The sequence below is a fragment of the Tachypleus tridentatus genome, chromosome 3 (assembly GCF_004210375.1).
Source record: "Tachypleus tridentatus isolate NWPU-2018 chromosome 3, ASM421037v1, whole genome shotgun sequence".
NCBI classification, from domain to species: Eukaryota; Metazoa; Arthropoda; class Merostomata; order Xiphosura; family Limulidae; genus Tachypleus; species Tachypleus tridentatus.
Genome location: NC_134827.1, coordinates 64,558,592 through 64,570,710, shown reverse-complemented (window position 1 = coordinate 64,570,710; position 12,119 = coordinate 64,558,592). Strand labels below are relative to the sequence as shown.

At 35.2% G+C, this 12,119-nt stretch overlaps 1 protein-coding gene and 1 long non-coding RNA gene across 4 annotated transcripts in view; one reads left to right on the top strand and one right to left on the bottom strand.

The window, feature by feature from the left end:
* The window catches only part of LOC143247000 (uncharacterized), a 256,411-nt gene that overhangs the window by 155,116 nt on the left and 89,176 nt on the right, over positions 1-12,119 (top strand). The gene's annotated exons all lie outside the window — the stretch shown is intronic.
* LOC143246997 (transcriptional regulator ERG homolog) overlaps positions 1-12,119 on the bottom strand; it is an 86,904-nt gene that overhangs the window by 3,598 nt on the left and 71,187 nt on the right. Inside the window, exons 4-6 of one of the 3 annotated variants that reach the window (XM_076494289.1) lie at positions 10,798-10,845; positions 6,922-6,969; positions 6,078-6,125 (exon numbers count right to left, since the gene is read on the bottom strand). In XM_076494289.1, coding sequence (XP_076350404.1) covers positions 6,078-6,125; positions 6,922-6,969; positions 10,798-10,845 — 144 coding nt within the window. The remainder of the gene's footprint in view (positions 1-6,077; positions 6,126-6,921; positions 6,970-10,797; positions 10,846-12,119) is intronic. The other 2 variants (XM_076494290.1, XM_076494291.1) reach the window with 2 other exon arrangements.

Genomic DNA, 12,119 nt, shown 5'->3' with positions numbered 1-12,119 from the left:
CTGTTGATGTTGAATCAAACGGAAAAAACACAACAAGAATATGAGGATCGGGTTTTTTTAAATAATATTTTATTTATTTTATACATTTGTACAGAAAACAAAACTGAAACTAACAAAAACTCTACCTGTTTGCAGACTAACTTATTTATTCCGTAAATTACTTTGTCAGCATCAGGTTTTTATTATTTTGTAAGTGTTCCTGTTAATCGTTATCGGTCATGTTAACTCCCAAGCTACCTTAACAACTTGTGTTTATTCTGTTAACTGTCAGTTGAGGTCCAGTTACTACATCGAATAACTCTTTTTTTAGCCGTTTGCAATCTCAGTGTAAGTAACTGATCGAAGTAACCAGATTAGATCGGCTGGCCTCTTTGTGTGAAAATAAACAATAGGTCTGATCTTTAATTAACGCAGTTAATTACAGTACATTATAATATGTGATTAGAGATAATCAAAATACTCGTGAGCACCAAATTTGGCGTATAAATAATAAATAGTTTAGAATTATACACTGATTTTAGGGTTAAGAAAATGTTATGCTCGTGACATTCTCGTGTAAAGAGATGAAGGCTAATGTAATAGTTCCATCTACAAGTGCAAAGAGTACGCGATTACCTTTAGAAAAGGCGCTGCGAGATATGCTTTATTGTTACAACATGAGAACACTCCAGGTGGCTTACGCATGTCTAATGGAAGTCAAATGATTTGTCAATAAGTACTTAAGGCCTAGAGAGATGGAGCAGTAGGGTTGGTTTCTATAATCACTACATTGTAGTGAGCACTTGTATCCGCGCCGCCCATTTCGAACTGTTTATGCGCGAGGGTGATGTAAAGTCACCTAGGGTTTACCCGACCCGAAGCCTCTAGATGCTGCGAGTCGAGTTACTGGAGAGCAAATAACAGATGTTGTCTTTTTTTTTTAATTATTTGATTATTATCCAGATGGTGCTGTGTGATACAAAATAAAATATACACGGTGGTTAGTAAATCAGGTTTGCGGCTATTATGCAGCGAAACAACAAACACCTAATATGATCCATTAATTACGCGACAAACACAGATAACATCATGTACCCTAAACTCGGTAATTATTGATAAAAAACAATATGCATTGATTATACGACAAAAAAACATAAAATTATCTGGCCAAGATTTGGAAGTTATGAACCTTAAAATTTTGTGATTTGGTATTGAATATGAAACAAAAATTACAAATTTTTTAACGTTTTAAAAGGGCGTAAAACATAATTAATCTAATAACCAGATATTTGATACCTGACAACAAAAAATACGTCTTTGTACTTTAGCATTATTTCACAAAGAAATCAACTGGGCTCGGTAATTAATTTCTATCGTGCACATTGGTGCATACAAGACACATTTCTGCAAGACTTTATAGCACCAAAATGTTATTATTTAATTACACACTCAAAGTTTCGCTTGATAGCTTCTTCGCAAGGTTCACTATAACACAAACCCAAATTTGCAGTACGATTGTTTGTTTGTTTGTTTTTGAATTTTGCACAAAGCTACTCGAGGGTTAGCCGTCCCTAATTCAGCAGTGTAAGACTAGAGGGAAGGCAGCTAGTCATCACCACCCACCGCCAACTCTTAAGCTACTCTTTCACCAACGAATAGTGGGATTGACAGTTACATTATAATGCCCCCACGGCTGGAAGGGCAAGCATGTTTGGCGACCGGGATTCGAACCCGCGACCCTCAGCTTACGAGTCGAACACTTTAACCCACCTGGCCATGCCGGGCATTGGAAGTTTTAAATGGTTTAAATAATACATTCTATTCTAATATGTACCGGCATGACCAGGTAGGTGGTTAGGACGCTGCACTTGTAATCTGAGAAGCGCGGGTTGGAATCCACCTCAAAACAAACAGGCTCGCCCTTTCAAGTGCGGAGGCGTTATCATGTGATAGCCAAACCCATTATTCGTTGGTAAAACAGTAACCCAACGGTTGGCGACGGATGGTTTTCACTCATAACAATAAATAAGATAGTTATTACCGGTTGTAATAAGTCGGTAATCAACAAAAAATAAATCCACTAATAATTAGGTCAAAACGGATACCACTCATCAAGACCTCACTAAATCTAGATAGACATTAAGACCGGCTGTAGGGTTTTTGTAAACTTTCAACACCACACTATATAAACAGTAGTTGTTTCAACATGTCTTCTACGTAACTGTAAGTTCTATATCAGTCTTCAACACCACAATGTGTAAACAGTAGTTGTTTCTATATGTAGTTTGCGTTACTGTAAGTTCTATGTTAGTCTTCAACATCACAATGTGTGAACACTAGTTGTTTTTATATGTCTTTGCGTTACTGTAAGTTCTATGTTATTTTTCAACATCACAATGTGTAAACAGTAGTTGTTTCTATATGTCTTCTGCGTTACTGTAAGTTCTATGTTAGTCTTCAACACCACAATGTGTGAACACTAGTTGCTTCTATATGTAGTTTGCGTTACTGTAAGTTCTATGTTAGTCTTCAACACCACACTGTGTAAACAACAGTTGTTTCTATATGACTTCTGCGTTACTGTTAGTTCTATGTTAGTCTTCAACATCACAATGTGTAAACAGTAGTTGTTTCTATATGTAGTTTGCGTTACTGTAAGTTCTATGTTAGTCTTCAACACCACACTGTGTAAACAACAGTTGTTTCTATATGACTTCTGCGTTACTGTAAGTTCTATGTTAGTCTTCAACACCACAATGTGTGAACACTAGTTGTTTTTATATGTCTTTGCGTTACTGTAAGTTCTATGTTATTTTTCAACATCACAATGTGTAAACAGTAGTTGTTTCTATATGTCTTCTGCGTTACTGTAAGTTCTATGTTAGTCTTCAACACCACACTGTGTAAACAACAGTTGATTCTATATATCTTCTGCGCGACTGTAAGTTCTATGTTATTTTTCAACACCACACTGTGTAAACAACAGTTGTTTTTATATGACTTCTGCGTTACTGTAAGTTCTATATTAGTCTTCAACACCACAATGTATAAACAGTAGTTGTTTCTATATGTATTCTGCGTCACTGTAAGTTCTATGTTAGTCTTCAACACCACAATGTGTAAACAGTAGTTGTTTCTATATGTAGTTTGCGTTACTGTAAGTTCTATGTTATTCTTCAACACCACACTGTTTAAACAGTAGTTGTTTCTGTATGACTTCTGCGTTACTGTGAGTTCTATGTTATCCTTCAACACCACAATGTGTAAACAGTAGTTGTTTCTATATGTCTTCTGCGTTACTGTAAGTTCTATGTTATCCTTCAACACCACAATGTGTAAACAGTAGTTGTTTCTATATGTCGTCTGCGTTACTGTAAGTTCTATGTTATTCTTCAACACCACACTGTGTAAACAGTAGTTGTTTCTATATGTAGTTTGCGTTATTGTAAGTTCTATCTTATTCTTCAACACCACAATGTGTAAACAGTAGTTGTTTCTATATGTCTTCTGCGTTATCGTAACTTCTATGTTAGTCTTCAACACCACAATGTGTAAACAGTAGTTGTTTCTATATGTAGTTTGCGTTACTGTAAGTTCTATGTTAGTCTTCAACACCACATTGTGTAAACAGTAGTTGTTTCTATATGTCTTCTGCGCGACTGTAAGTTCTATGTAAGTCTTCAACACCACATCGTGTAAACAGTAGTTGTTTCCATATGGCTTTTGCGCTACTGTAAGTTCTATGTTATTTTTCAACACCACAATGTGTAAACAGTAGTTGTTTCTATATGTATTCTGCGTTACCGTAACTTCTATGTTAGTTTTCAACACCACAATGTGTAAACAGCAGTTGTTACTGTATGTCTTCTGCGTTACTGAAAGTTCCATGTTAGTCTTCATGACCACAATGTGTAAACAGTAGTTGTTTCTATATGTCTTCTGCGTTACTGTGAGTTCTATGTTAGTCTTCAGCAACACAATGTGTAAACAGTAGTTGTTTCTATATGTATTCTGCGTTACTGTAAGTTCTATGTAAGTCTTCAACACCACAATGTGTAAACAGTAGTTGTTTCTGTATGTCTTCTGCATTACTCTAAGTTCTATGTTAGTCTTCAACACCACAATGTGTAAACAGTAGTTGTTTTTGTATGTCTTCTGCATTACTCTAAGTTCTATGTTAGTCTTCAACACCACAGTGTGTAAACAGTAGTTCTTTCTATATGTCTTCTGCGTTACTGTAAGTTGTATGTTAGTGTTCAACACCACAATGTGTAAATAGTAGTTGTTTCTATATGTAGTTTGCGTTACTGTAAGTTCTATGTTATTTTTCAACACCACACTGTGTAAACACTAGTTGTTTCTGTATGACTTCTGCGTTACTGTAAGTTCTATCTTATCCTTCAACACCACAATGTGTAAACAGTAGTTGATTCTATATATCTTCTGCGTTACTGTAAGTTCTATGTTAGTCTTCAACACCACAATGTGTAAACAGTAGTTGATTCTATATATCTTCTGCGTTACTGTAAGTTTTATGTTAGTCTTCAACACCACAATGTGTAAACAGTAGTTGTTTCTATATGTCTTCTGCGTTATCGTAACTTCTATGTTAGTCTTCAACACCACACTGTGTAAACAGTAGTTGTTTCTATATGTAGTTTCCGTTACTGTAAGTTCTATGTTATTCTTCAACACCACACTGTGTAAACACTAGTTGTTTCTGTATGACTTCTGCGTTACTGTAAGTTCTATGTTATCCTTCAACACCACAATGTATAAACAGTAGTTGATTCTATATATCTTCTGCGTTACTGTAAGTTCTATGTTAGTCTTCAACACCACAATGTGTAAACAGTAGTTGTTTCTATATGTCTTCTGCGTTATCGTAACTTCTATGTTATTCTTCAACACCACAATGTGTAAACAGTAGCTGTTTCTACATGTCTTCTGCGTTACTGTAAGTTCTATGTTAGTCTTCAACACCACAATGTGTAAACAGTAGTTGTTTCTATATGTCTTCTGCGTTACTGTAAGTTCTATGTTATTCTTCAACACCACAATGTGTAAACAGTAGCTGTTTCTATATGTCTTCTGCGTTACTGTAAGTTCTATGTTAGTCTTCAACACCACACTGTGTAAACAGTAGTTGATTCTATATGTCTTCTACGTTACTGTATATTCTATGTTAGTTTTCAATACAAAACTGTGTGAAGAACAGTTGTTTCTACATGTATTCTGCGTCACTCTAGGTTTTTTTGGTAACGTATTAAAGTTCCAGGCTAGATTATGGCCATTAAGGTACATACTATGTTGGCGACAATCGGTCCGGCGGTGCCCCATTTATAAACCGATAATGTATTTTTTTTTCTCTATAATTATTTGAAGTAAGTATATTCTGAAGGTAACACTACCCTCTCTAGGGGTGTTAAATAAGTAGAATTATGGAGAACCATCGAAACCTCAATATTTATTCTGTAAAAACCTCGATATGCGCTAATTGGGATATAGAATGAATCCACCTTATAGCAAGAGTGGACTTCCCGAGTCTAACCTTTCATTCAAGATTATTTGTGTTTGACTCTGGAATTACTAATCTTCTTCACAAACACGTTTTCAGAGAATTTGGAAAACGAAATATGTTTGTGGAGAAGAATAAGGTTCGTCTAGTTTTGTTTGTTAGTTTTCTTACCTGACTGTTTGTGACGTAAGGTTTCTCCATCTGATCTAATTCGTGGACCTCGTTGATAATGTGTGGCCTAAAGAAGAGGTCGATAGGTTAAGGGTTGAAAGGGTCGGTTGTAAAGCACGTGGGTAATGTGAAGAAACAAATACAACTGTATTTGGTTGTTAAATATTTCGGTATTATAGGGTTTAAACGAAATGGTATTCTGACGATAAAACAAGACTGTAATTCTTGGGTTAAACTAGTGAGATTTAATGGTTAATTTAGAATTTTAATAATTGGTAATTTAGGAGGTAAAAGAAAGGATAAACGGATGTTAAAAAACAACAACGAGCTGCAGATCTTGAATATTTTACAGCTTGAGATAGCTACAGTAATGACACCTTTACTTTACTAAATAAAGTATTATTTTTACCTTGGGAAGCTAAACGGTTACTGGCGGCATTCAGCAACTGGTAGGGATCTGTGGATAAAAGAAACAATTGTGTAGTAACAAAATATGACATTTCAGTTAATACCAAATTTATTCAAAAACCAGACACAAAACTGAGGTCTATACTATGTAAAAACTACACTGACAAACACCACACCAACATTATTTATAAAATACAATGTGATAACTGCCACGACTTCTATATTGGAGAAACAAGTAGAAAAATGGAAACCAGATCCAAAGAACATAAAGAGTCACCTTCACACGTTTTCAAATGCTGCAAGTCAAATAAACACAACATAACCATAGAAAACACTCAGATACTAAATAAAGAAACAAACATAAACAAATGCAAAATTAAAGAAGCCTTACTTATACAACAACTTAAACCCAAAATAAACCAATACAAAGGAACATCTTTATACCTATCTTAATAAATATAAAACATCTAAGCACGCCCACTACATTCCTATACTCAGTTACACAACCCCCTTGAAACACGTGGTCAGCTACCGGTCAGTTACCTCTTTCTTTCTTTGTGAACCTGACGATGACCGAAGTAGGTCGAAACGTTGTTCGCTCCTCTACTTAGTGCGTTTTCAACCCAAATCATCCGTTTTCACATATATATAAGTCAGTAATATGTTGATTAACGAAATGCAAGTAGCGGGTTTAAAAGTCAGCACTATGAGGCTTATATATCGAAAACCACAAGTGTAATCTGCGAGTTGATAAACTCACACATCATACAGTGTTAATTATTTTACAGCTTGAGATGGCTACAATAATGACACCTTTACTTTACTAAATAAAATATTATTTTTACCTTGGGAAGCTAAACGGTTACTGGCGGCATTCAGCAACTGGTAGGGATCTGTGGATAAAAGAAACATGGAAATGTAAGTTTGAAAACTATCTTTCAAAACTATTGTATTTGTTTAAAACTCATAACTTGAGTAAACTAATGATAGGCCCGGCATGGCCAGGTGGGTCAAGGCGTTCGACTCGTAATCCGAGGGTCGCGGGTTCGAATTCCCGTCGCACAATGAGGGCGTTATAATGTGACTGTCAGTCCCACTATTCTATGGTAAGTGCATCTGAAACAATTATTGAAATTCAAACTTCTTAAACACCTGTAATTTTGTGTACATTCTAACCCCAAATTAACGTATTATATGTAATTTATTTTACTGTCAAATCCTAGGTATTCACACCCAACCCCGCAATTTCTGATACAGTTTCACCCTACGTGAACTTGTTTTTCACGAACTGAAGCACATTGTTTTCAGTAAACAGTCTTTTTGCATGTTTTTTTTGTGTTTTTTTTTCTTATAGCAAAGTCACATCGAGCTATCTGCTGTGCCCACCGAGGGGAATCGATCTCCTGATTTTAGCGTTGTAAATCCGCAGACTTACCATTGTACTAGCGGGCGGCTCGGTCTTTTTGCAGTCTATTAGTTGTTCAGAGAACATGTAGAACTCGTGACACATTAACTAACGTATACTGTAGAACTTGTGACACATTAATTAACGTATACTGTAGAACTTGTGACACATTAACCGGCTCGGTATGGCCAGGTGGTTAAGACACTTTACTCGCAATTCGAGGGTCGAGGGTTCGCATCCCCCTCGCACCAAACATGCTCGCCCTTTCAGCCGATGGGGCGTTATAATGTGACGGTCAATCCCACTATTCGTTGGTAAAAGAGTAGCCCAAGAATTGGCGGTTGGTGGTGATGACTAACTGTCTTCCCTCTAGTCTTACATTGCTAAATTAGGGACGGCTAGCGTAGATAGCCCTCGAGTAGCTTTGCGCGTAATTAAAAAACCAAAAACCTTAACCAGCGCATACTGTAGGACTTTTGACACATTAACCAGCGGATACTGTATAACTTGTAACAAGTTGACTAAAGCATTCAATAAGAGCGAATAATAAAACGTAAAGCTCCCCGTTTTACTTGTTTGATAATTGTTAAATGTTCAAAACGTTTGAACATTATACATTTTTACCATAATCTGAATTCCAACAAATAAACAACTTTATTCTCTCTTGGTTGTGATTTTTAAATATTAGTTGAAAACCACATAGTAATGGTCTGAGCATGGCCTAGTGGAGAGCGTTTCTGGGTTATGAACCTGAGGATTCCTGGGTCAGGACCCGTTACCATACACACCTACGCAGTAGGCACGTGGAGCCATGAATGTTAACAATGATATCTCATATTGATATGACAAGAGCAGTGTAAGTGTTGGGCTGTTGACTAGCTGCGGTATACCATGTTAAAATTACGAACTGTTGTCTACACGTAGTCCTTGTGTTAAATTTAACCCGAAATAATTGGGTAATGTAAGAGCCTGAAAGTGTGTAACATGAACAAACAGAAACTTGCTATTGGGATCGGGGAATCAAAGGGGGACATCCTCCCCTAGCGGTCATTAAGAGACTTACAAATTCTAGTCACAATCACAAAAAACAAAGCTATCCAATAGCAAGTAGTGAAGGTTGTGAGTGTGTATGTATTTCTGTTTTTCTTTTTCTGAGTTTTTCCCCTACTGGAACAAGACGTGCAATGTTTAAAATATCACTACATTCAGATGCACCAAAACGTCCCTGACTTTACCCTAAAACATAAAGGCACACTACACGTCTACACTAAATACGTACGTACTAAATATTCATTGGTAAACAACATGTTTAAACTAAAAACATAACATTTCACTGCATATCTACACCAAAGAACGTAATGTGTCATTAGAAATCTACCCTAAAGAAAGTAAGGGTTCAGTACACATTTATACTAAAGGATAAAAATATCGATACTGTTGCAGTTTAAAACAATCGGTGATTCAAGGTTAATTAGAAGGTTAAAACAAGTCAGTAATATAATCAGTGATGACGGGAAAACCCACTTGTAGAGAAATATATATATATGTAAAAACGGCTCGTTTGGGTTGAGAAAATATTTTATGTAGAGGAGAGAACAACGTTTCGACTTTTTTCGGTCATCGTCAGGTTTACAAAGAAAGAGGTAACTGACCGATAGCTGACCACATGTTTGAAGGGGGTTGTGTAACTGAGTATAGGAATGTAGAGGGCGTGCTTAGATGTTTTATTATATTTATTAATATTGGTATAACGGTGTTCCTTTATATTGGTTTATTTTGGGTTTAAGTTGTTGTATAAGTAAGGCTTCTTTAATTTTGCGTTTGTTTATGTTTGTTTCTTTATTTATTATTTGAGTGTTTTCTATGGTTATGTTGTGTATATTTGACTTGCAGTGTTCGAAAACATGTGAAGGTGACTTTTTATGTTCTTTGAATCTGGTTTCCATTTTTCTACTTGTTTCTCCAATATAGAAGTCGTGGCAGTTATCACATTGTATTTTATAAATAATGTTGGTGTGGTGTTTGTCAGTGTAGTTTTTACATAGTATAGACCTCAGTTTTGTGTCTGGTTTTTGAATAAATTTGGTATTAACTGGAATGTCATATTTTGTTACTAGAACAGGAAGAAAGCAATCAAATATCATTTCTTAACCTCAAAATTACAAGCACCGACACACAATTCAAAACAGAAATCCACCGAAAAATCACCCATACTGGTCTATACATTCCTTGGGACTCAGCACATGAAACAAAACAAAAACTCAACATACTAAGAAACCAAATAAACACAGCCATAAAACTATGCTCACCAGATAAAATTAACGATGAATTAGACAAAATAAGACAATACTTCATCAACATCAATAAGTTTCCTCCACAAACCGTAGAAAACATTATACGCACACACCTAGACAGAAAGCAAAATCAACCAACAAAAGTAAATATATCTCATGAATCAAAAAATCACAAAACCATATACTGCTGCATACCATATATTCCCGACATCAGCAAACAAATAACCAACATTTGGCAAAAACTAGTAACAAAATGTGACATTCCAGTTAATACCAAATTTATTCAAAAACCAGGCACAAAACTGAGGTCTATACTATGTAAAAACTATACTGACAAACACCACACCAACATTATTTATAAAATACAATGTGATAACTGCCACGACTTATATAATGGACAAACAAGTAGAAAAATGGAAACCAGATTCAAAGAACATAAAAAGTCACCTTCACACGTTTTCGAACACTGCAAGTCAAATAAACACAACATAACCATAGAAAACACTCAGATACTAAATAAAGAAACAAACATAAACAAATGCAAAATTAAAGAAGCCTTACTTATACAACAACTTAAACCCAAAATAAACCAATACAAAGGAACATTTTTATACCTATCTTAATAAATATAAAACATCTAAGCACGCCCACTACATTCCTATACTCAGTTACACAACCCCCTTGAAACACGTGGTCAGCTACCGGTCAGTTACCTCTTTCTTTCTTTGTGAACCTGACGATGACCGAAGTAGGTCGAAACGTTGTTCGCTCCTCTACTTAGTGCGTTTTCAACCCAAATCATCCGTTTTCACATATATATAAGTCAGTAATATGTTGATTAACGAAATGCAAGTAGCGGGTTTAAAAGTCAGCACTATGAGGCTTATATATCGAAAACCACAAGTGTAATCTGCGAGTTAAGAAACTCACACATCACACATCATACAGTGTTAATTATTTTACAGCTTGAGATAGCTACAGTAATGACACCTTTACTTTACTAAATAAAATATTATTTTTACCTTGGGAAGCTAAACGGTTACTGGCGGCATTCAGCAACTGGTAGGGATCTGTGGATAAAAGAAACATGGAAATGTAAGTTTGAAAACTATCTTTTGAAACTACTGTATTTGTTTAAAACTCATAACTTGAGTAAACTAATGGTAAAGATAACTTCATAGTCGCCTTCGTAGCTCAGTTGCAGAGTGGTATATGTGACATGGTAATAAGTGTAATATACTATAGAACTTGTTACATGGTAACTAGTGTACACACTGTAGAACATATAACATGGTAAATAATGGATATGCTGTATAACTTGTAACATGGTAACAAGTGTATATACTGTAGAACTTGTAACATGGTAACTAGTGTACACACTGTAGAACATATAACATGGTAAATAATGGATATGCTGTATAACTTGTAACATGGTAACTAGTATATATGTACATATACTGATGAACTTTTTATGTAGTAACTAAGATACACTGTGAAACATGTAGCATGGTAACTTGTTACACTATAACTAGTGTAAGTTCTAATAGTTATAACAAGGTAGTACTTAAGTTGATGTTACATATTTGTATCTTTATACTAGGCCTGTTTTTTTACGAGGTCTATTGGTTAATGTGTCCAGCTTTTAAATCCAATTATTCAAGGTTTTTGGCCGGTTGTCGTAAATCTGCTCTCCGCATACTGGGGACTTGGACGCGTTATAAGAGTGACGGTCAGTTCAAACTATTTGATCAGGAAAAAGTAGCCTGTGAGTTAGCGGTGGATTGTCTGCCCTCATCTTAGTTAACCAGTTCAGAATTAGACTTCTATGTGTGGGTACTCCATATATATCTGCTTTCCGTTAGGAACACTAGTTGGCTTTATATATGCGTGTCCATGTAAGTAAACCCATATAAAACAAAACATCAGCTAATACGACGGCAACTAAAACTAACCCTAAATAATCACGTTTTCTTTGAAAAACTTGTAATTAAAATTAGTTGTTTAAGCTAAAATAAACTCAAGCATGGCAAGTGATATTAATGTGTCGTATTATAGCTAATATACAATTTAGACTTATTTTATTTGTTGAAAATAAACAACGATGTTTTCACATATCGTAACACAAATAGTAATAAGAAAGTTATTATTTTAATTTGTGTTTCTGTTTCTTTGTTTGAGTGTTGTATTGTGTTTTGTATAACCACTATTTCTATATGTGATTAACATGTTAAATGTTCTCATAATATGGGATTAAAATAGTGAATGTTTTCATGATTTAGGGTTAACATGTTGAACGTTCTCGTAACATAGGATTAACATGTTGAATTTTTTCATAATATAGGAT